This window comes from Chaetura pelagica, unplaced genomic scaffold, assembly GCF_000747805.2.
Source record: "Chaetura pelagica isolate M959 unplaced genomic scaffold, ChaPel_1.0 scaffold652, whole genome shotgun sequence".
NCBI classification, from domain to species: domain Eukaryota; kingdom Metazoa; phylum Chordata; class Aves; order Apodiformes; family Apodidae; genus Chaetura; species Chaetura pelagica.
In genome coordinates this window covers 26,291-50,912 of record NW_009952476.1, presented here as the reverse complement: position 1 = coordinate 50,912, position 24,622 = coordinate 26,291, and the positions used below count along the sequence as shown (strand labels likewise).

Sequence of the window (24,622 nt, the reverse complement as noted above, 5' to 3'; positions counted from 1 at the left end):
TATTCCTTTGGTTTTATTCAAATACTAGTTTTTCTCTGCAGAATGAGCTGTGCAATGGTAGAAAGGAAATAGGTTTTAATTGAAAGGAATAAAATGTGTATTGGTATTTCCATAGAGTATGCACATGCATACATAAGAGTTCATGAAAATAGAAGTTGGAGCTTAACTTTAGGGATGGAAAAAATATTTTCTAAAGTATTTTGTTATTTAAAGTATTAGAGTCTTCTAAAACTTTTTAAATTTTAGTTTAACTATGTACACTAATTAAAGCAGTAAGTAAATTATAATTCCAAAACTCTGGCTTCTCAGCGTATACACAGATCTTTTATCAATTGTGGTGTCGAAATACAGTGAACTTGTGTGGACCCTTTCTCCTTGCCTTCTTTTACATTCTTCCTTCCAGGTATCTTATCAACTTCTTGTTAGATGCCACACTAGGAATGCTGTTAATCTACATTGGTATTCGTGCAGTCAGCAGCCTGGTGGAATGGCAGCAGTGGGAGTCCCTTCGCTTTGGTGAATATGGTAAATGTTTCTGTTCTTGCACTGAAATTATTTTTCAGGATAGAATCCCAGACTATTTCAGCTAGTGGTTAACTCATCTTAAAATCATTATAGAATTATTATAGTGGTCATTTTAATTATTCATTTTTCACAAGGGTTCTTTTAGGTTCTGTATCTCAGCATGCACCTTCTGTGCTAGAAAGCTTAAGTCTCTACATTTAGTGAGTTTAGAACAACTGCTTGAATATTTATTTTTTTAGGAGTGATTGAATTATGATATTGGCTCATGGAAAAAATAACAGCATGATAAATTTATTCTGAAACACTTCTAAATTAATGATAGCTGGAAGGTAATTTCCTATTAAAGCTTTCACTGAAGCACATGCCATTGTCTGAAGATACGGACTAAGAGTTCTGCCAGCCCTTTTTAAAATAAACAACCACATACCTGAAGTGAAGAGAATGGCAAGATGGCCTGTGCTTGTCTGCAAGTGATGGTCACTCAGAATCCTGCATGTAGGACTTATATCGTTCATAAAAAAATGTGGATGTCTTTTGCAGAGGCTAAGTAATAGACTAGTGAAGTCACTTCCATATGAAGTTGTGGTTTTTATCTTCCTTTACATTAGCCACAGAAGGCCACTACTCTGCTGAAACTGTGTATTTACAGATGCAGTTGAGTATCGTACATACTGAACATTGACATTTAATTCTGTTCAACCTGTTATTTTCAAATTACTTAGTCTGGCTGAGAATGCAACTTCTGTATAGATACTAAAAATTACATTTGAAACCTCTTGAGACAAGAATGGGGGAGAGGTTGCCTTATAAGAAAGCTACAACTTTTTATTGGAGAAAAACAAAAAAAACCAACCCCATGGTTGGAGGGGAGGAAAGGAAAAAAGGTTGAAATTTGCCTAACAAAGTAAAACTTTTCATAGCAGTTTCATAGTTACCAATGGTGGGTTTTTTGGTTTTTTAGGTTTCTTTGTTTTTAAGTGGCTGACAGAATTAAGAATAAATAAATAAAGGCCCTGCCAAGTTGAAGTACTTCAAAAGTTTAGGAAGTTTATAATTAAATCAAGTAGCATTAATTGCTATTTGCTTTAATGTCAGAGGTTTAAAATACAGATGATGACAAGCATCTATCTTAGGAGAAATAACTGCCTATATAGCATTAGGGCATTTATGGTTAATTAGTGCAGATTTAATGTGTATCTTTTAGGGTACAGAGTGTATCTTTTAGGGGGCAGTTTATGGCCATTTAAGCTGCTTAAATGAGCACTGCCATAACCCTGCTTATCTGCTTTTTTCCCACATGCCACAGTCCACTATTTTCACTCTGTTCCTCAGACTGGTGCAGATCTGATGTTTTAGGGGACTGACTCAGAGAGCTAAATCGTCAGAAAATTCACCATATGTAGAAAAGTAAATACTTCCTCCAGATCAGCCCTCAGACTTGGGTCTCTAAGGGATTAGGTAAGCACCAGTGCCCAGGGCAAAGGAAAAGGGCAAGGAAAGAGTTGAGATGTTGCTGAGCTACACCTTCCATCTGAGCTCGGAGACCTATTGCCCAAAGTCCCATTTTCTGATTGTTGCTTTGGCTTGAAGCCATTCAAAGATGTTTTGACAGTATAAAATTGGCTTTCCACTCAGAGCAAAAACCTTAGGTTATGTGTTTCAATTATAGGTGGGTACTTGTAATCATGTCAGATGCTAGATTTTTTCTTCCTAATATCATTCTGGTTTTTCTTGTGTAATCTGTTCCCCTCTGTCATTTTAGGGTTTTTTTAGCAATAAGAGGTTTATGTGGATGGGAGCATGTGAGAAGTATATTTACCTCTCCTGAAATTTGTTTCCATCTCTTACTGACTTCCAAAATGAACCTGTTTTTATTTTATTTATGAGGCAGATAACTAATAAAACTGTTATTTCTGGTCTGGTGTGGAGGTGGTCTGTGATTGTAATTTTGAGTTAGGAGATCTGAAATGAACTTGTTTAGCAAATAATTCTTCGGTGTGTGTGTACAAGCGATGTATGAAATTATGTAGTTCCACTTTACTTAGTTGTTCTTTCCAATATCAGAATAATTTATTAGTGACTTTCTTTTCTCTATATTTAATAATGTGTTATGTTTACCTTAGTGTGTTGTTTTTTAATCAAGCTATTGCAAAGACTGTTAAAAAGCATATTGTAAATGTATTTCCATTAATAATGTGGGAGACGCTTCTGGTATAGAGGGAAGTAGGTATTAGTTGGAAAGTTAGTAGTAGTGACTGTGCAGTAAGGTTAGACCCTGTGTAAGAAATCTGTCTAAAAAGGACAAGTTACATTGGATGGTTGGCTTGCTGCCCTCTTCTGTTAAATACTGCTGTTGTCTCTTAAGGGAAAACCCTGATACTACAATTTTATTTAACATTTTTCTTTTTGGCCCCAAGAAAAGCTCTTATTTTTCGTAAGATTCTCCAAAAGTGATTCTTTCAAAGGTTCTTTAAGTACAGTAGAAGAGGGGACTAAAATGCAGTCCTGTGGGGTCACAGGTGTGTTGAGACATAGTATTTTGACGTTAAATATTATTATATTAATAATTAATTAATATTAAATGATTAATTAATATTATAATATTTAGCATACATAGGTGCTGAGGTGCCTGCTTATTGAAATGTATCAGACTTCTGACATTTTATCTGTAGCAGCCAAGTCCTCAGTGTGAAGATCAGTGTGATTTCACTTTGTTTGCAAGTGTGGGAAAACAAACAACCCCCCCAAAACCTTTTTCCCCACCCCAAGTTGTCTCCTGTGATTGAATTATGTTGTTTGTGCTTCCAGACCCTAAATCATTTGTCTCAAGTTAATTCTCACTGTGAGGTCATTTCCCGTCTTAGCTCTATTACTTGATCCCTGGTGATTCACTACTTGAAGCTGTCACAAAAATAGCAGTGTCCTGCTGGTTTTGAAAGCCTCTTCTTTATATGGAGGATAGATTTTAAGCAAATATGCCTCAAGGAAGGACTGGATACCAAAATACCAGTATTCATAAGTGGTTGCTGTTTGTACCGCGAAACAGCACTGCAAGCTGATTTATGCACCAAGTAGCGTGACGCTCCCTAAAGGGCTTTTTTTTAATGTCAATTTTTAAGTTTATCAGATTTGCCTTCATGTTTCCAGCTTTGTATTTTCAGATTGATTACATCAGCAGCTGAGTTTTAATAGAAGTGCAGAATCAGTTAATTATATTTGAGTATGTAAAGAGGAAAAAAGCTGTCATGATCTTTGCTGAAAAGTATGTTGCCTGCGTTCTCCTTCGCTTCTTGCCTTAGGCTGCTTTAGCTTCTGCAAGTAGAAAACAGGTGACTAAATCCCTCTTGGTGACAATTAATTCTATGGGAAACTAAATGGTGCTGTGGTCTTTTTTGCTTGTCTTTGCTTCTCAGATGGCAAAGCTTAGAAACTCTATTGGATGCATCTTTTTCCTCTTGCTCCTTGTTTGCAGCTTGCAGAGCAACTTACCTGTAGCCATATAGAGTAGATAGCGCTTACTTTAAAACTTCTTAAAAATTTTTTTTGAGTATTTCTGTGGGTTGGCATTTTCTTAAGGATTTTTTTCAAGATTTGAGGAAAACAGAAAAGTTACAGGATAGAGGCATCACAAGTATTTTGTTCAAGACCTGTCTGTAAATGTTCTTCTACAGAGTGGCTGATCAAAGTAGTATACACTGGTTTAGATTAGTTTTTCATTGTCTAGCATTTTCAAAAAAATGCTCCTACAGTTGTCACTGCTGAGGTTTTAAAATTTTCCAGTTTCCAGTCTTAATGAGCTTTTTCAGCATGAAGATTTCTACTCATTTACCAGTTTATTATAGACATGTAATTTACACAGGACAGGTGTAAAATCAGAATTCAAGGGAGACTGTCAGAGACTTTTGAAATTAAGTTAGAGCTTTTTGACCTTGTGTCTTCAGAAGAGTCATGGTTGCTCAACTTTAAATGACTGGTATCTCCTCTTTCAAATTATCTAACTTCTCTTTATTTACAACAGAAGCCATAAACTGCAGCATATAATTATAACACTTGAGCATTTTAACCATTTTCCTCCTGGACTGTTGAGTGTTGATGACTAGCTCTTACTGTAAAACTTGTTTAGGAAGTTTCCTTTGTTTTGGACTCCAGTCTGATTTATCAGTTTCTCTTTGTACCATTTAAGCAGCAAACTATTACCAAGTATTAATACTTGAAAGGTTTTCAGAAATGTTCCAGAAAAGGAAGTAGCAATTATGCATTACAAATACATAAAGGCATCTGAATTTCCATTACCTATTATTCATCCCCAGGCTAAAAGTTTTAAGCCGCCTTTGAAGATGTTGCAGAAGATGGTCATAAAGACTAAAGGGCTAACACCCCTCTCCAAAGCTTCCTTTTGGTTTCCAGTGAAGTGCTGCTTTAAGTTCACCTGCAAAGCTTGTTAGGGGTGTCAGTCCTCTTTTTCCTTTAGATTTTTCCTCTTTTTTTTTTTCCTTCTCCTTGCTTTCCTAGAGTTAAATACGTAAGTTTTCATGTTCATATATTTGTGGTCCTCGTTCTGCCCTGGCAGATAATATAATGCACTCAGGTTTTCATTCTGCTTTAATGGGGTGCAGAAAAATTTCAAACCTTTTCAGGTTGAAGCTAAAATGTGATCTTAATTTTTTGTTCAGTTAGGTTTTTCATAGCAGCTCTTGCACCTGTTGCTTCAATTATGATTGGTTAGTTATGGTAACTCTGTAGAGAGAAAAAAATATGTTTAAGGTAGCCTAAGGAGAATGGCAGAAATCACCATGTTTCTACTTACACTGGAGGGTGTTTTTCCTCAGCTCTGTTTCCCTTAAGTTTTTCCTTTAAGAAACCTAATGCTTCATGACAGAGGGTCAAAAACAACAATTTGATGAGAAACAACTGTAATGCAACCATATCTGTCTTGCTTTCATCAGATTGTATAAAACAGTGAGTGTATAACCAGGTATTGCTGAATCAGATAAAGTCCCATTACATTCAGTTTTTGACTGATACTTTTTGAAAGTTGAGGGGTGCTGCTTTTCTAAAATGTTTACTGTGAACTAAAATCGACCCTGTGCGTATCTTGAACCTTTCCTCTCTTGCAGGTGACCCACTGCAGTGCAGTGCTTGGATGGGCCAATGTGCTCTGTACATAATGATTATGACATTTGAGAAAACCATCATCATTATAGTGCTGCTTATACCTCAGTGGAAAGAGGTTTGTATTTTTACAGTATTTTACAGACAAATGAGTTCCAGGTGGAAGCTGTAAAGCAACAGACTTCTAATAGTTTTTATTCCCTTGGCTCAAGCAACATTAACTGTCTGCAGTCAATGCTGTTTCACTCTGCTGTGCTGGTATGTTCTTTTAGCTTGATTAAGATCCTGCTAATTAGGCTCTCTGGCATCCATTACCAGGAATATCCTGTCATATTTTAGAGGGGTTTTATATACTGCAATATATCGTTTTACTCTGTCTCCTTTTCTGAGTGCTCTTGAAGCTATTAAGTGGTTCTTCCTTTTCTTAATTCTTTAACCCTTACTTAAAGCTGTTTGGATTGATTTTTGTGGTACTTTAAAGAATTTCCTTTGCCTGACCTTGTTGCTTGGTCCAAACTGTACAATTTAAGTAATTTGCAATGGCTTAGTGAAGCAATTGCTGCTGATGGAAAGAGTATTTACTTTGATAGAATCTGTGCAATGTAATGTTCAAACTGGTGATGCTTGGTGTTACAGCCCATTAGAACCTGTTAGTCCCTGTTTTATGCTCTGGAGTACTTTGGGAATGTCCTCTCCTTAATGTGTATTTTGTGAAACACTGGTCTGTTTAAATTTCCTAAAAATGGAACTTCAGATATTTTCCTGGGGAGCACGGAGCTCTAAAATGTTAAAGATTTTTCTAACACAGCTCTTCAGACTTCGTAAACAAAAATGACAGAGAAGGTTCTTTCCGTTCCCACTTACTTATCTGTAGCAATTTATAAATTGTCCCAAATACTTTCCTTTTCTACAATGCTGTCCTTTGTTGGTTCATATGAGAAATTTCTGTAGTGTACATGAGCAATTGCACAAGTGATAACCCAGTTATGTGCACATGCTGCCATGGTCTGAACATAATTCTTTTCTTTTCACAGGTAGCTTTATTGAATCCTATAGAGAACCCCCAGCTGGAGCTGGCTATCGTCATGCTGATAGTTCCTTTCTTTGTTAATGTTAGTACAACTTGCATGCTTCTCTTGAGATGTTTACTTGGGTATCTTTCTGCTGTGTGTTACTTAACTAGCATTAGTTCTTAAAGCACAGTGTTCCTTCAGTTAATTTTTAAAGAGGAAGAGCATTAAAGAATGGATAAAATATCTGGAATGTAGCTTTTTACAAAGCTGAAATAACCAGGATCAGAAGAGGTGCAAAAATGCCTCATACACCTCTTTGGGCTGATGACTTCAGTAGATTGAATGAAATACTGACGTAGAGGTTATAAAATTACAATGAAATTAGTTTCAGGCAACAGTTGGTCTAATGAGAGCTGTATCTTGTGTCCAGCTAGTAGTGGCTGGCCTATGATGGAGCAGAGGAAAAGGGCAAGTGTGCAATCATCCTTCCCAAAGTATACTCTTCCAGTAATCTGGGATTCAGGGACTAGAGCCAGAGATGGTGGGTGTCCTTACATTTAATAACTGCTGGTGATTTTTTTTTTCTTTGATTAATTTGTTCAAGCCTGGATTTTATCTTCTAAAAAACAAAAGTCTTGTTGTACTAAGATGTCAGCCTAAACCGTTCACATTTCTATATGAAGAGTTAATAATGATCACTCTGAACAACAGCTGCTTTCCTTGTTTTCTTCTTTACTGCAAAAGAATAAAGTAGCGGTGTTCTAGAGCGTTCATGCAATGTGTAACAAGCCATGGCACTGCCTGCCTATATGAGATTTTACTGGCTTGGCCAATTCAGAGTGATTGTCAAGTTTTCATAATTCTGTCTAAATACTGACCCAGTGAACAGATGCTACTCTGAGGTAAACTGAACTGTCACTTCCCCCTTCTCTTTAACAGGCATTCATGTTCTGGGTAGTAGATAATTTTCTTATGAAAAAAGGGAAGACAAAAGCTAAACTTGAAGAAAAGGAAGCAGGACAAGATTCAAGAAATGGAAGTAAAGTCCGATACAGGAGAGCAGCATCACATGAAGAGTCAGAGTCAGAAGTACGTAGAGTTAATTGTTGCAATTAATACAATATCACTCCAGTTCATCACTTGTGCCATTGATTTAAGTGTAATGCTGTCAACTTAGTTATGATTTGCTTCGCGTGTACCTCTAGCAGTAGTTTCTAGCATGTGCAGCTGAAACCAGTTAAGATAAATGGCATGTCTGCACCAATTGTGGGAGTTATTTTCCTTCCAGATGGGCAGGAAGGCACAGTAATATATTTAAGTATCACAGGTGAGCTGTGTTACAAATGTTTCCAAAAAAACCCACGCAGAGTACAAAACTAATAGACAATTCTAATTCAAAGAAAGGTTAATAAAGTGAGAGGAAGCTGGTGGAGGCAACTGGCCTGATTTTGGAGAAGTATTTATGACTTTGCCTTAGCATGGTTTTATTCTAAATTATATTAAGTGGCAGTTTTCAGTTCACATGAAGGATGGGCAGTATCTTTGATGGTAAGTTGGTTTAGCTTTGGTTGGTCAGTATAACTGTTCTGCATTATGGACAGTACTGTTTATGTGGGGCGTTCTTTAATCGAATGACTGGCATATCACCAGTGTGGCTAGAGAGGTTATATACTCTCTCATTTTAACAGCAAGCCATCCCCACTGTTCTGGAGATGCTGGAATCACTTCTTTGGGTCTAGAATCAGTGATTGCAGTGGTGATTAGTACACACACATCCTTCTTTGAAATTTACTGGATGTTCCAGACAGGATGTGTGGTGGGTTTAGATATACTGGCAGTAAATCTAAGTTATGTTCTGTAAGCTCGTTTCTTGAGCAGGCAATAAGGTCCTTTGCAAGGATTAAAAAGGTTAGAAGTAGAATAAAGAAAGAGTGTGACTTCGCTGTTTCTCAGAAGCTGTCATTTGTTTTTAGATCCTTATTTCAGCAGATGATGAGATGGAGGAATCAGATGCTGAAGAGGACCTGCGCAGACTGACCAACCTGAAGCCTATTAAGAAAAAGAAGCATCGTTTCGGTCTGCCTGTATGACACATGCCCTGGCCTGGGTGTTTGCAGGTCTCACGGCAAAAACTTCAGTCAGTGGGTTTTAATGTTGCAATTGCATCTCCCTTCTCATACAAACTGACTTTAAAAGCAAGGTCTACCAACAGAATGCAAGTGGTTGGAAGACTTCCAGTTCAGTTGCACTACAGACACACTGACCAATTATGCAAGTGTCTTTCCACTCGTGTGCAGAACACGGTGTTGGGAAGGACGAGGAGCTAAGGGAATGCGTGTCTGGCATTTCGAAGGAGATCACAAAGCAGATCCAGCAGTCTGTCACTTACGGTTACTGAGGATACAGCTGTAAGATGTTCTCAAAAAGGCATCAGAATTAACTAAGTTAAAGGAGTGTGTTTTATTACTAAAACTGGCTTTTGCAGCATAATTCCCAGAGCAGAATAGTTTATGGTTACAAGCTGTAACTTAACATTATTTTTTTAAGTACAAATGTTTACTTGCTGCCAGGTACCTATGGAACAAATAGGTGGAACAAAGATTTTTTTTTTTTCCAACTCTCCTGAAATCTATTTGACTATTTTATATTTAAGTTATATTTTCATACAGTTGTATTTAAAGATTTTCTTTGTCAGAGAAAACCGTGCAGTTCCCTTTTGTGCAGAACAGGTCAAAAGATTCATAGCAAGAACGTAATTTATCCTTGTGTCCTGGTTTGACCACAGGATTGCAAAGGGAAAAGCTCTGTCACTGCTGAAGCCACCAAATATCACTAAAAATGTAGTCCTAAGTGTGCTTTTGACCACATAATTTGAAAAATACCTTTTTAATAGGAGGTTGTGTTTGCATATTTGACAAACATGCACTTTAGTGTATAACAAAAATCTGCTGTTAGGTTATTTGTGAAATTAATATCTACAGGTGACTCTTATTTCGGTTTCTCTGAGTCTCTTGTGCATACCTCTCTAGTGGCCCAGAAGAGATGGAACATTACTTACATTTTTCCTTATATAGGGCCTGTGGTACAGGACCGCAATCTGACTGAAGCAGTCGTGCCACAATATTGCAAATAATTTTCCCTTGTTTTAAGTTGAAAAAGCAATCTTTTATTTAATGTGCTAAAAAAAAAAAGTCTGGTTATCCTTTAGTATTCAAAACCAAAAAAAAACCCCAAGAGAGATAGTACAGTTGTTACTACAGAATTTTTGTGGTCTTTCAGTGTCTTGTGTTCTGATAATTGACAGCACGTGCTGATCTGAAACCTTGCAGACATGTTTTCAGTGACATCCTTTTGCTTTGCATATTTTCTAAACGATTGTTTCTGACAGCTTTCCTTGTGTAGCTAAACCTTGTGCTGGACAAGGAGATGTGTCAAAGAGGTGACAACAGACCATAAGTGCAAATCTGTTGTGGTGTCTGGACATCAGATATGTTCCAAGCCTTAAACCAAACAGTTTCATTGGAAAACTGCTCAGAACTTTTTAAGATTTTTCTATATTTTTTATAGATTTACTAGGTCTTAATGTGATTTATTATCCAGACCACTTAAATGGGGTTCTTGGGCCTTAGTAAATACTGAACTGTGTGCCCCCATACTTGTTTTCTCTATTCCAGCATTCCTTTTCACTGCTTGGCTGCTGAGGTGAACACAATGTTCTGAGATTCCAGGTACACCTCAGTGTGTCCAGCTGGCTAGAAGGGACATGTTACCAGACCTGATGTTACTGAGTTTAGTTGAGCCACTGACCTCTTGTTACTGTGCACTGAAACGTAATAACTGCAATAAGTACTAGTGTTTCTTTTAGACTAAATCTAGAAGCTAATGACAACAGGGGCTTAATTGAGTTACTCTGAAATGGGGAGCAGGGAGGTTGGGGAAATGTCTCTAATCAGTGCTGCCTCTGGTTTAGATTTTTGGGTTCTTTTCACTGATTGTGTGACTTGCACCTTCTCTTGACTATGTACCACCGGGCGGGCACATACCTCCAAAAGCACAGGACTTCAAGGAATTCATTCTCATTAGCAGAATAGTCTCATACCACTCACTTTTTCAAAGGGATTTTAAGAGCTAGGACTAGCTCTTGTAAGCAAATGTCAGCATTTACTTTTTTTAGCATAGGATTTGTTCTATATTAGATGATGAAATAAAGCTATTCAACATGTGCTGCATCCCACTGCACAGCCACCACTGTCCTCATCCACCATCAGAGGTAACTGAGCAGCACACACAAATTTAATTGAATGAACTTTCATTTTATCTTCTTTTCCCTCCTCTTTCCCAGTTATTTGTCAGAATTATTTCAAGTCTCATGTTTAGTCTTTGAAGTGTCGGTATAAAATTATGGCCTTAATCATGTAAAAATACTTGGTTTCAAGCAGACCTCAAACTTATTGACCAAGTACAAAACAGTGTAAAGCACTATGGAGCAGCTTCTCAAAGACGGTTGTGGCAAAGACTTATGAATGCCTCATTTTTCCTGTATTAAGTGCTTAAATGTCACTTGGTTTGAGATTTTGATTATGCCTAGCAAGATGATGTAGTAAAGCACTATGAGCCAAAGAGACAGAAGTATTTTAAATACCACAGTAGTAACTGAAGGAGCATATCTTCAGAGGGGAAAAAATCAGCTCTAACTTTCTCCAATAAGACAAAACATTTATTCACAACCTTCACCAAATAATAAAAACTGGGATTTATTTTTTTCTATTCGTTCCTTGTAACCATGTGAAAGAGCTGAAAAATATAAAAGTGGCAGTTTTCCTCTTTGTAAGATAAAAATTGGAATCCTTGCAGTAGGACAAGTGCTCTTGTTTGAAGAGCTTATATGTGTGAGGAGGAAGTATGTGCCTAGTGCTTCACTATGTCTTACTGTTTGCTTGTTGAAATGTATTGGCAGTACAGTCTGGAATATTTTTTCATTAAGAGTTGATCCAGTAATAATATTACAACATGACAATGTTCGCATTATCCTCAAATTGACTATCTAAATTTCTGCCTGGTGAACGTACCTCAGGTCAACTCACAGCAAAGGTTGAATTCAGGCTGTGCTTAGAAAAACGTGATTTTGTTTAATGAAAATAAGCTCTGTAGTATATGCCAAAGGAAGAGAAAGAGATTGTAACTTACAGAAGAGATGCAGAAGTATTGGTGGAGATCCAATTTACCACGAGTGGTCAACCTAAATGTATTAACTGTTTCTAGTATTCGACCTGTGACACATCTGCATAAACTTAAAACACTGGTATTGTCTAATACATGGTTTTCAAGTTCTGGCTTTAATATGTTCAGGTCCCCTTGTCTTACTTTAAGTAGATAAATGCTGTGTGTTAATGTTGCTATCTAAAATATACTATAGCTTTTCTTCAGGGAAAACTCAAAAATTGAGTTGCAAATTAGAGCAATGCAAAGTGATCCCCTCCCAGGTGTCTGCTCCAATTCCAGCTGAGCCTGGGGAGGGAGTTGTGGGCTCTCCCACTCTGCTGAGGGCTGAGCATCACAAGGAATTTCTGCCACTGTGCTTGACTAACCCGTTTGCAACTTTGCTGTGCTTTTTACAGGAGAGACCAGTAATGAAAGCAGATAAATGCAGCCACATCGAGTGAGAGCAGATCTACAGCACAGGCCTGCAAACTTTTTTAGGTAGTTTCCAGTTCAGTTACTGAAAATGACTACTATGGTTTTACAAAGTAAAACTGCAGTATCTTTAAAAAAGGGACTTTTTTTTTTTGTAGGTATTTTAGTCTTGCGTGGGTATCTTGTCTCAACCTGAATGTTGGGTTTGTTTGTAAGTAAATTCAGAGTATAGCCTATGTGAGCAAAACCAACAGCTGTATTCTGCTGCCCTTTGTTTGGACCATATTGTTTAATCAGTGGTGTTACCCTGAACTCCTAAGGGTATCTGATGTAATTACATTGTATAATGGTTTACAATAAAGTTGACTTATTACAGATTTGTACACTTGTTTTATATTTGCTCCATTTAGAAGTGTGCATGCTTCTTTGTGCCCTTGTGGGAAGCAGGTTTTGCTGCTGGTTCAACTTCAGTACTGCAGATATAATTTTGTGCACTCTCGTCTTGGTATTAATTTCAATATATTCATATGTCTTAACAGCAAGTCCCATGTCAGTTGGAGGAACCAATGTTCTTAAGAAGCAAATTTTGTTAAAGACTAAGATTCCTTGCAAGGTCCTCTTGGATCTGTTCCCTGAGGAGGGCTTTTGGTCTCTGTGTGTATTTTCATACTGAAAATAAAACCTTTTGATGTGAGAAATCCTCTGTGAACTCTTGAGATTGTGAAACACTGACCTGCAGCCTTTTGGAGTGTAGGATGTTGTTAAAGTGCTTTAACCACACAGCTGAGTATCACAGCCTGCTTTTGGCTTTACAGGCAAAGCCAGACCTTTTGTTCATTGGCAACAAGAACATGTGAGGTCTGCAATTTCTGACTTCCCTCCAACATCCTGCCCATTGGCTGAGACGTGGCCTAATTCAGTATCTTTATCTGTTTCTTCTTCTGTTCCCCTTCTGATTCGTTTGCAGCAGGTAGTAGAAATGCATAGGCAGCAAAGGTGTCTGAGGGTGCTGTTGAGAAGTAGGATGTAGTAGTAGGATGTAGGATGAGAGCTGGCTTGCTGTGAAGATGTAGCCTGGGCATGTGCTGGTGATAAAGATCTTTAAGGCTGCAAATGGTGAGTGGTTGATACTTTTATGCCAGAACAGAGCAGAAATCCTGTTCCTCATGACCTGCCATTGCCATCTCCCCTCCCTATCTTGGTGGGATCAGTTTAGTGTGTTCTGTTGGGCTGGACCTGCATAGCATCAATCTGCCACTACCTCTAACTCTTCTGTGTTGTTTGCCCACTGTTGTCATTACTTCCCACCTACTACACATGAGCAGCCCCATACCTGCTGCATCTATAAAGGGAATTTGGAGAATAACCATCAACCTATCAAGCCTGTCAGTCCACTGAGGGATATTGGCAACTCCTTGGAGAAGTCAAACCTGTAAGATCTGAGCTTCCTGAAGATCACAGTGGTCGGACATGTACACTCTCTAAATTCTCTGGTTATTGCCATATTTTAGCTGCTGCCGTTCCTCAGTAAAGGAGTTTTCCACACTTCATGTTGCAGTGGAAGATGAAAAAGGGTTAATTTGTATTTCTAATAGCTACTGTTAAATAAACTAGCTGATCTTGTTTCGTTGTCATTCATGTCCCATTTAACAGATCTCAAGGCCTCAACCAAGTGAACAGGATTTATCCTGAAATGATGAAATGTAAGTACCTATAGACTTTGGTTTTTTCAAAGGAAAATTTAGCCCTTGATCTGTAAGAGGAAGTGGTTGTGCTTGTTCAGCATTGGTTTAGGAGCAGTATAATCACAGAGAACACAATTGTCCAGGCTATTGGGGATGTCTTGGAAACTTTAGGAGGAGATCCTCATCTCCTACCCCTGAGTGGCATGCAAGGTGAAGGTGTTTTAATTTTGTTTGCATCATGATTTCGATTGTATAAATTAAACTGCCATGAAAGCATAACTGTTGTTTTTGAGTAAGGAATATATAGTACCCATTAAATGAAGCCATTTTGAAAGCTGAAAGGAAAAAATAGTTCTGTGTCTTGAATTCTAAATATTTGCTTTGAACACCAAGTGTTATTTTTCCGTTGTAATGAATAGTGTCAGAACAGTAATGCTTACAGGACTGTACAGAAACATTTTAGTAGAGGAGAGGTCTTGCTTTGTACCATAGAAAAAAATCTGCTGTTTTTCTTAAAGTTGATGTTTGTGGTTTTTAATTCTGCTTTCTTGGCCTACTAAAAGGTACTGCTGTTTTGCAGGAATGCTTCCTCTAGTTTTCTAAGTTTTGGTTTTAAAATAGAAATTCAACATAAGGAATGGCTAAGTATGTAATGTCCAAACAGCTTCTTAACCTACAAATACTTCCTCCAGTAGTCACATAAAGGAAAGTATCTTCTCAGGCCTGGAAAGAGATCAGCTTAAAGGTAAAACAAGCACCTGGAGGTTGAGGTGATAGTTCACAACCAACAGATCCAACAGCCCTGCTCATATGGGGCTAGTGCTGTGGTCTTGATGCAATGTTTTCATAATGAAAAAAATACTAAATTTATTTTACGTCCTGTGCTGCTCTGTAGCCTAAACAAAACACAGGCAGAGCTTAAGAAAGGGCCAGGGCAGATTTCTATCACTACGACAGTTGGTGTTTATTGTAAAAGATATTTGGAATTCTGCCATCTCTGCCTTATATTAACACATGTGGCTGGGGTCTTGATTCTTTGCAGGTAGTGAGTGCAGCCACAGAAGCTGATTTTTTTTTTTTTACATAATGCAAAGAATTAATGTAAAAACCCCTATTTTTAAAAACCCACCCAACCCTTTCCCAGTAATAAATGTTAGAGTTAATGCTTTAGAGTTTAATCTAAAAATTGTTTATAGAGCAAATCTGAGAAGTTCTGGGAGAAGTTCTATTACTGTCAGCATTCAGTGGGAAACACTGAATTTGTTCATGTCTGAGTAATCCATTCCTATACAGGCGACAAATGAAATTATTACTTACTAATACTGCTGTATGTAGAAAGTGATTTTACACTCTTAGTTATGTAAGAGCCAGCACCAGTGCAAGCTCAGCAAGACAACTGTAGAAGTAAAATCATATCCTATTTTATTAACTCTCAAAAATAAATACTCCTCTGTTAAAGATCCCTATGCAAAGACAATTTAGGGTACACTGTTCTGCTTTGTATGTTAGGTTTGTATCATCTTAGAGGAGGCATATTTTGTGATGTTGGGAAAGAAAAATGCACAGTTTGGCATTTGTTTTTTTCTTCCCCCCATCAAAGGGTTTCAGAGTCAATTTTGTGTCCGTAACAAAGTTTTGCCTTTTAAAGGTATAAATAGAGCCCCACTGGACTCCCCGAGGAGTCATTTTGTGGTGGATGAGGCTTCCCTGCAGTCCTCCTGCCCCAGCTGTCTGCTCCCATCAGCCCCAGCTCCATCCGTCCCCAGGCACAGGGTGCAGCAAATACTGCACACCCGAGTCATGGCTAAGAATAAACCTTCCAACAACAACCGCCTCTGTCAACCTGATTCACCCTGCCTTCTGCTTTGGGAAAATGACCCAGCTCATGACTTCATGTTAGATGCTCTATATAAGTCGAGGAAAAAAACGGGTGTTCGTAGCCGGGCTGGATTGAATCACAGCTGGGAAAGCAGCGCGGGAGGGATTAGGGTCGAGCGAGCTCTGCAGTTATGTCACAGGTACGGGGAGATCTGCCGGGCTGGCTCTCCTGGGAGCAGGGTGCCTGATGGGTTACTATGTTAGATGGTTTGCTTGGAATAGCTTATTAGCAAGTTACTCTCATTAACCAGTGAATTCTTTTCTACTCTCTGAGTTGTTCCATTACGCTGAACCATTTAAACACCATGTATCTGTTTTAACAAGTAAGTTGTTAGGAGGGATTATGTGATGAAGAAGGAAAGCAGTTCCCTCTACATGGCTAATTAATTTAGTTATAAACTGTTTTGTTTTACCATAAATGTTTTTATTTATGTAGGCAGGGAAAAACACTTCCACTGCTCTGGGATGTTTCACAGAAGAAGTTATTTCTGCTTTTCCAACATGCTTTCTCAGACAATGATTTGGAATTTTAGCAGTGTTTTTGAAAGGACCTGGCTGTACTGAAGTTGCTGCTGTGTAAAGTTTAATGTATTCTTATGCAGGGAAAAGAGAGTGTGACTGAAAAATCTGTTAGGAGGCTGAAATTTTGTATTATACACTTCTATGTTAATTTTGTGACTATTTTTTCTTTACTGGGTTCGCCAATAATCAGTGTTTCAAAGCAATCTTAAAATTAGCCCAGAAACACTGAGTTTTTCATGTGTAACATTTTCAACACAGGTACTTGGCAGAGTCCTTCCCATTGTAAGAGTTTTATGTGGTGAGTGGGATGGAGGGTAAAAACAGGGAGGGTAGAAGAGCACAATCCTTCAACCACACAGAATAACTCCGCTTATTTTATTTACTCCAAAGAAAGAGATTTCAAAAACAATCATATGTTTTGTAAACCAACAGTTTTTCACTTGTAACAGGAGGAGATAAAGTGCAAGCTGCACTGCTGTGCCAGCTGGGAATGGCTCCTGGCAAACCCTGTTTACAAATGCACTTGTGTTGGGAGCAATTAGCAGCGTGGCTGTGACACTGGCAGCTACTTATGCTGGCAGGTCCAGCCAGGACTCACCTCTTGGGCTCGCAATAACCCTTCTGTGCAGCTTTTTGCTTTTTAGCTGGTAGGCAACTAATCCACAGTAGCTGTCCTGCTGGAAAATCCACTGCAATCAAAGTATGAGAGGTTTTATTTTAAAACAACAGAGTGAAATTCAACAGCTCTGCTCAGCCTGGCTGTGTCTCAGTACATCTCAAGCACCTCATTTCTTGTCCTTGTGGAAAGCAGCCTTGCAGTTATTGTCGCTTGCCAGTAATGGGTGAAGGAACTTGGCAGATTTTGTGTTCCTGGTAACAAAATATGGGGGGGTTTGCCCTTTGTGTTGGAGCCAACGCAGGTCTGTACTGGCTGCCTGTGACCCATGGCATGGCTGTGGGGGACCATTCCCATCACATCCCAGTTTTCACTAAGGATGGACAAATGAAGCTCTGGCTGTGGGGATGTTTGGTTAAACAGCAAACTGACCTAGAGCTGTTGTGACTTTTTAAGGGTTTGCTACCACCCTTGCCACTTGCTTGCTTTGGCTACTTGTAGAGTGTTTTCCCCAGAGGTCTTGTGAATGTTTTGTTTCCCACAACACATGCAAATGTGATTGACAGTGAGCTATTCTGAGCTTTCCCGGGAATTTGCAGCTGGCAGGAAGGCTTCAGTGCAGCCTGCCCATCCCTGCCTGGAGCCAGGCATCCATGTGTTGTCTCTGCAAGCTCCCTGGGGCTCCTTGGGGCATTTGTTTCCCTCCACAACTGTTTTTAGGTTTACAAGCAGAGCCTAGAAACATACAAGTAGTCTCCCCTGCTGCCAGAATGGAAGCAGATAAATTCAGCCACATCGAGTGAGAGCAGATCTACAGCACAGGCCTGCAAACTTTTTTAGGTAGTTTCCAGTTCAGTTACTGAAAATTACTACTATGGTTTTACAAAGTAAAGCTGCAGGACTATTTTGTGGGTGTTTTGAGATTGCGGAACACTGACCTGTGGCCTTCTGGAGTGTAGAATGTTGTTAAAATGCTTTAATCACACAGCTGAGTATCACAGCCTGCTTTTGGCTTTACAGGCAAAGCCAGACCTTTTGGTCATTGGCAACAAGAACACGTGAGGTCTGCAATTTCTGAGTTTACCCCTAATACCCTGCCTCATTGCAGAGGCAACTGGACCCAAATAGCAGATGCCCTGTATAATGTAATGATGGTCAGAGACGTTACTCATTGATGGTGCAGTCTGCAAACTATTGAGGTGGAGTGTAGGAGGGGTCTTTTATTCTTTTTGATTGCCCCTCCTGTACCCCTGAAGCAAGATCTGCCTGGTGGGACCCTGGTAATCTGCCCTTGAAATAGTAAACTGAAGGGGGAATGTTAATAATGCCATCTGCTGCTGTCTGATGTTGTGTCTGACTTTGAAGTGCTAAGTTAAAAGCAGGGATAGGCTGATATGATCCTATGTTATCCTGACATTTTTTCTAGCAAGATAAACCGTAAACAGATTAGTACTTGGACATTGCAGTGCACCACCTGATGATGCATCTGTTTCTGTATTAGATTTCCTTCTCCTTCTTTGGGTTCCAAGTCCAGTGTTTCAGATGTGTTCACTACCTAAGTGTAGACAACCCTGTTGAATGCCCAGATATTTTTGTTCCCTGAATTTAAGATCAGTAACTATGGGTTAAGTGTTAAGTTTATCCCAACTAAATCAAGTCAGACTTCAGAATCTCTCTGACCTATTTCCCAAAGTAGTAGTGAATAGACTGAGGCACAAGCACAATTTAGTAATCAAGGGTTGTGTTTTTTTCCTTCCCAAATATTGGAAAGATTCTTTAATTACCAATCTGTACTTGCAGAATGGCCAGAGAAAAAAAAATATATTTTTTTTTAAGAAATTAAGCAATCCACTGTATATTTCAAAGGCTGTGCATTCAGAAGACAATTTCAGAACACAACAGTCATAGTGGCCACGAATTTTGGAAAGGGTAGTGGAATCATGCTTGTGCAAAGATCTGGAATAGCTGAGTGTGCAGCCTCAAAATGGATATAAATGGAATAATGTATTTGCAACTATGTATGTTGTACCCTTTGGGTTAAGGCAACTTTGTTCTCTGTGCTTCTAAACACAAAATACTGATGTGTGGCAATACATCTGTTTCTTAGCCAGCCCCTGTGAAAAAGAAGCGTCCTCCAGTGAAGGAAGAAGACCTTAAAGGAGCCAGAGGAAACCTTGCCAAAAACCAGGAAATTAAATCCAAAACCTACCAAGTCATGAAGCAGTGTGGTAAGTGTCCTTGATGGGAACGATTAAGCAGTTTTCCAAAGCAAAACATTGACTTTATTGGTCTTGTCAAGTGAAAGGGTGTGCCTTTGAAGCAGCAGCCAGCAGTGTGCTCACCACCCTGGCCTGGCTGTGCAGGGACTTTGCATCCACCATTTTGATGGCACCAAGAGGTGCCAACAGGGCTCTGCTTGGAGTGGTCGTTCTCCATGTCTGGACAAAGCAGAAGGGAGAGCCCTGACTTTGCCTTCTGAACCAGGGTTCAAACCAAGCCCTGGGGCCAAAGTCAATGTCAGTGACTGCCCAGTTTAAAGACTGGAGGCTTGGTCATAGATTGGGGAATTTCTAGTCTCTCAACTGGATCCATTTGGTGTGCTTGAGATAAAGCAGAAGTTAGGGGGAATAAAGGGCAGAAGGTGAGAGGAAAGAGAGTGGCTGCTTGCACTGAGCACCCCTGATACTCTTATGTTGCTTTTCCACTGCCAGTAAAAGCAAAAAATATTAATTTTAACCCCTTTTCAGCATAATAGCCCGAACTTCACCAGTTTCCAAGTTTCTGAAGCACCTGCAGGGATTTGGGGCCAGTCAGTGATAGAAAAACACCTACAGGTGCTGGCAAGTGCCCTGTGCTTGGGTTAGGAGTACAGTTCTCTAAGGTTTGGGAAGTTAATGGATGGATGAAATAGGTATCAAATGTGTATATATGAATTTCAGCAGCACTAGTTTTACTCTCTGAATTTGTTGTGCTGCTTCACTCATTGCCTCTCCTGGTTTTCTTTTCCAAGAACAAATGGGCTCTGCAGCACCTTCCATATTCAGCCGGAATCGGACAGGGGATGAAACAGTTTTTGATAAACCAAAAGAAGCACCAGCCAAGAGCGTTTTTGGCTGATGGTGGAGATGAATATGTCTCACCCACATCTTTGTTGTAATGTTTTCCCAAGTTTCTGCCCCTTACACAAAAGTCACCATAGGCCTTAGTAACTAATTTCTACTGTAAGTCATTAAGTAGGGAATAGAGTTATGTCAAAGAGTACAACTTCCATGTTAAATTTTGTTATGTTCTTTCTATGTATTGAGCCGTGTTTGCTATAATGGTTTAATAAAAAAAAAGTTGTTGGACATGTTTTGGCACACTGTGGTGACTGATTTCACTTTAGTCTAATTTCAATTCTGTGGATGTTTTGGCATTACAAGTTGTGACCTAGTCCATCAAATGCAAAGAATAAATATCCACATGTCACAGTTTCAGTGTCAGTGCAGTTTCTTCATGATGTGCCCTTACCAAGAGGGAGCTGAGGAGGAGCTGGTCAAAGAAGCGTCGCAGAAACCTGGAGATTTCACCCAAATCTGTGCCGATGGAAGCAGCACCCGGAGAGGCTTATCAGGTCTGGGGCTGTGCCACAGGGTGACCCCTCCTCACGGACCTCTCCTCGGGGCATCCCCCTCATACCCCCTTGCAGCTCCCTCTCAGTGCCGGGGTTTGCCCACGAGCAGCTCTGCTGGGGGGCAAGATGCCCAGTGCCGAGGGCAGGGCTCTCATCTCACTCCCTGCTGGCTCTTTCCCCTCCTCAGGCAGCACAGGCGCGTCCCTCTGGCCTGAGGAGCCCGATGGGCAGCTGAGCGTCTGCACAGCAACAAACCCACTCTGAGTGGCAGTTGGGGTCTTTTTGCAACTCTGTTTACATCTTGATTTGCTGCATCAAACCTGTCTTTTCCCCCACCCCCGGGGCTGTAAACCGGAGTGTTTTCCCTCAGCCCAGGGATGACGCTCCTCGCACCGAGGCCCCGTGCTGCCCTCGGTGAGGTGGGTGCCACTTTTATCTAAAGATTTACTCTCATTTTGCACTGCCTAGACCTGATTAAGATTGAAAGGTTTCTGTGTGCTGTGAGGCTTATAACCTTTGCCTTTTGTGTCCCAAATACACAGGCACGCCACGGCCGGGGTGCCAGGCCTGCCATGGTGGGAGCCCCGTGCGGTCAGACAGGCAGGAGCACCCACGGTGATGCTCCCCACATTCCTGAGCCCCCCCAAAAACCACCGCAGCCCGTAACCCCCCCGAGGAGACCCCTCAACCTTCAGGTGACCGCGGTTCGGTCTCACACTTGAGCCGCAAGGCTGCAGAGTGCGATGGGCATAATGCAGTGGCAAATCCTTTGGTTTTAAGGGGTAAGTTTCCCTAAAAAAACTGAAGAAATATCTGGTGCGTTGCCCTGCCAAGTTTTTTTGCACTTTTAAAGGTCACTATTTGCAGCTAAGACCCTGCCTTCTCTCTCTGCTGGACACTATTTCTGCACGGGGCCCGGGCTCCCCACAGGTAACTCAGCACAGCCTTTTCCTCTGAGAAAGACCCTTCCCAGAGCTTTAAAGGTAAAACCAAAACCAAACATGGTGGGGAAAAAAGTTTCCACCCTGGTAGCACTGAAGCTGTTCCTACATCAGGTTTAACAAACCCTCCCTGATTAACCTGTGATGAGAAGTTGGCAGAAGATTGTTTAATAATTAGAAAAATGATGGAGATGTACAAGCAGGACAGAACATTGTTATCACTTTATGCTGTATGAACACTGTAAATTTGCTAGACTATGTAGCAGGAGAGGGGAGGTGCTGTATTTCAGACCTTGTTTTGGGTGTGTTGGTGTCAATTTTAGCAAAGCACAGAAACCTGTGTGTCCCACAGACTTGCAGTGTGGATGCAGCAGGGAAGCAAAGCAGGTTATCTGCCAAAACCCGGGGATTTTGCTAACAGCTTTATTTCTAGGATGTCCTCGGGTTTAATTATTTGTGGTACTTCCCAGTGTAACAGTGAGTGCCCAGGACTAGGGTTCTTTTCTTTTTTTTTCTTTTTCTTTTTCTGCCTTTTAAGATGGACTTCATCTAAAAAATATGCATTGGAAGTTAAAGTGTATTGCTGGGATGAAGTGACTTCCCATTTGTGACAGCAAGGTTTGTGCTCTCCTGTATGAATTGCATGAATCCTTTCTGTCCCCAGCCTTGCTGTTGTGTTGGAAAAATTACTGGCTGCTGCTGCAGGACAGGAGGTACTTGTAGGTGAGAGGAACAAATATAAAGCTTCCTGGATAATTTTTTGTCATATTCTTCTTGATCCCTGAGAATCTAATAAGTCCAATAATGGAAAATGTGTTATTTTCCTTTCCCCTCCTCATTTTCATACGGAGAAAAAGTGATAGAGAGGGGTCTGAACAAAGCCCCAGGATTTGAGTTTTTAGGTCCTTTTGCACTTAAAAGTATCTCCTGTTGTGATGGTGAATTTAGATTCTTCCTCCAAAGTGGTCTGAAGTAATCTCACAGCGTCTGCATTCCTCAGAGTAGGCAGTACCAGGTACTGCAGGATTGGTGCCCAGTTGCACCAGCAGCAATGGGCACTGGGCATCAGCGGGGACAGATCTTGTTGGCTTGCACAGAAGCAGGGTAAGGTGCTTGAGTCTGGGGACAAGGCTGAACATGAGGTTTTCCAGCAGCTGCTTCAGCAAGCCAGAACGGGGTGCTGAAGGGATTTCACAGCTTCCCAGGTGCTGGCTCCTTCCTGCCCCCAGGAGCATGGGAGAGCCACCTCACAGCCTCTGTTGCATTGAAAGTAGCTCTTTAACATCCCTGTGATTTTACTTGTGGGTATTAGAAAGCAAATGACAGATCCACTTAATGAAGCTAAAGCTTAGTTCTTGGGGATATTGAGCCACTAAGTGTATAATCCTGTGTATTTTAAGGGATTAAAGCATTACATGAGTTGTAGAAGTTAATCAAATGTACAGCAGTTTTAATTTTTCTCTGTTAAAATGTACATATCTACATGTCCTCCTATAAACAATCCAGTATTTGCGAGTAGTATAAACAGTGCCTGGGAGAAGTGAATTTATTTTATTTTTTTTTTAAGTTACTTAAAGCACAAGCCTTGTAAGACCAGGCTGTACTCAACAGACTCTTTATAGGGAACTTGTAAATGTCTGTCAAAGCAATAAATTAGTGAACCCTAAATTAGCATCTCCTTGCAAATCTGCAGCCACTGAAACCCTGCTCTCCACCTTGACACCTTGTCTGTAAAATATGTATTTACACAGTATCTTTGTGTTAATTTAGGACAATTAATGGTATCACCTACCATGGAGTTATAAGGGGGGGAAATGCTGTCAAAAAGCAATATGAAAAAGTCTGTATGTGTGTGAACAGATTGCAGGTTTGGTTGAGAAAGGGCTGTCTGTGATCGTGGAGCTTCCATCATAGGGCAGATGATCAGCAAGATCACGGTTGGAGGGATTCAGCCTTATCTGCTCAGGGCTGAGAAGGTCTTTCTGGATTGCATCTCTCCACAGCATCAGCTGGTTGCACTTTAAGGTACCTGTGTACCTGTATGTTCAAATAAATACCCACAGGAACCAGGGGCTGATGCAGCAGCTGCACATGTCTAAGAGCTCCTCTGAACTACAGCCCTGGGAGATATTATTTTTCCTGTCCTCTTGGTATTTTCAAGATTTCAAACATTTTTTCTAAGGAATGAATGCAGAAATTAAGCCAAATGAAAGCTTTCCAAGAAGACAAGCAAGCTCCAGATATGTGGCACAGAAATGGCTCTTGACAGTTTGCTCCCTGACCCCCATTTCTCACTTTGATTTTTCCAGTTGCAGAGCTGAGGAGATGAACTTTTGAAATGGGTTCTGCCCAGGGTCTGTTTACCCTACTGCCGAAAAAAAAATAATTTCCCCATAATGTGTTTAAAATGCTTTGTAGAAGAGGCAGAAAAATAACTTTTAAATAGTCAGGAGAGCTATCTTGTGTTAGGAGACTATGTAAACATAGGAATTATATTAGTATAACACTGTCCATAATGATTTGTGTATAAAATCAGACTTTAAGATAATATCTTTTTCCAGGGCTAGAAGACAACCTTTGACCAACAAAAACTTCACAGGAACTGCTCCAAGTTCCTGTTGCATGAATATTTTGTTATAAAAATAGGAGGTGAGAAGCATCCACTCAGTTTCTGACTAAATTCAGGTCCAGATGCTCCCAGCACTAACTGTTTGTGCCAACAGCCTTGGATGAGTTAAAGGCAGCTTTGCAGAATCTGTGGCTGCCTACATTGCAGCTGTGGTAGGGCTAGACAAGGACAGATGTGCTCCTGTGCACGACTGTTGTTGCTCTCACTTTTAGGTGGTCTGTGTCTTTGCACACTTACATTCATGTACATACAGGCACTGACTTAGTGCTTTGACTCCTAGGATGTTCTGGCAAGGTCTGATTGCTTTGTTCTTGTTGTTTAGCCAAGGACAAGCCACCAAAGACTTTGCTGTTTGACCTACAAGGGTTATGGCTTGTCAGAGGAAGCAATAAGAGATGTTTTAAGAGAGCCACTCTGTACCTCTCATGAGCTGGCTAAGCAGGAAGGCACAAGG

The 24,622-nt window shown here is 40.1% G+C and overlaps 1 protein-coding gene across 1 annotated transcript in view; it reads left to right on the top strand.

The window, feature by feature from the left end:
- The window catches only part of LOC104398491 (transmembrane protein 110-like), a 37,775-nt gene extending 17,673 nt beyond the window's left edge, over positions 1-20,102 (top strand). Inside the window, exons 4-11 of the mRNA XM_010008609.1 lie at positions 404-525; positions 5,643-5,755; positions 6,672-6,749; positions 7,590-7,739; positions 8,624-8,734; positions 18,698-18,713; positions 19,097-19,213; positions 19,996-20,102. Of these exons, the coding sequence (XP_010006911.1) occupies positions 404-525; positions 5,643-5,755; positions 6,672-6,749; positions 7,590-7,739; positions 8,624-8,734; positions 18,698-18,713; positions 19,097-19,213; positions 19,996-20,102 (814 nt within the window). The remainder of the gene's footprint in view (positions 1-403; positions 526-5,642; positions 5,756-6,671; positions 6,750-7,589; positions 7,740-8,623; positions 8,735-18,697; positions 18,714-19,096; positions 19,214-19,995) is intronic.
- The last annotated feature ends 4,520 nt before the right edge of the window (positions 20,103-24,622 follow it).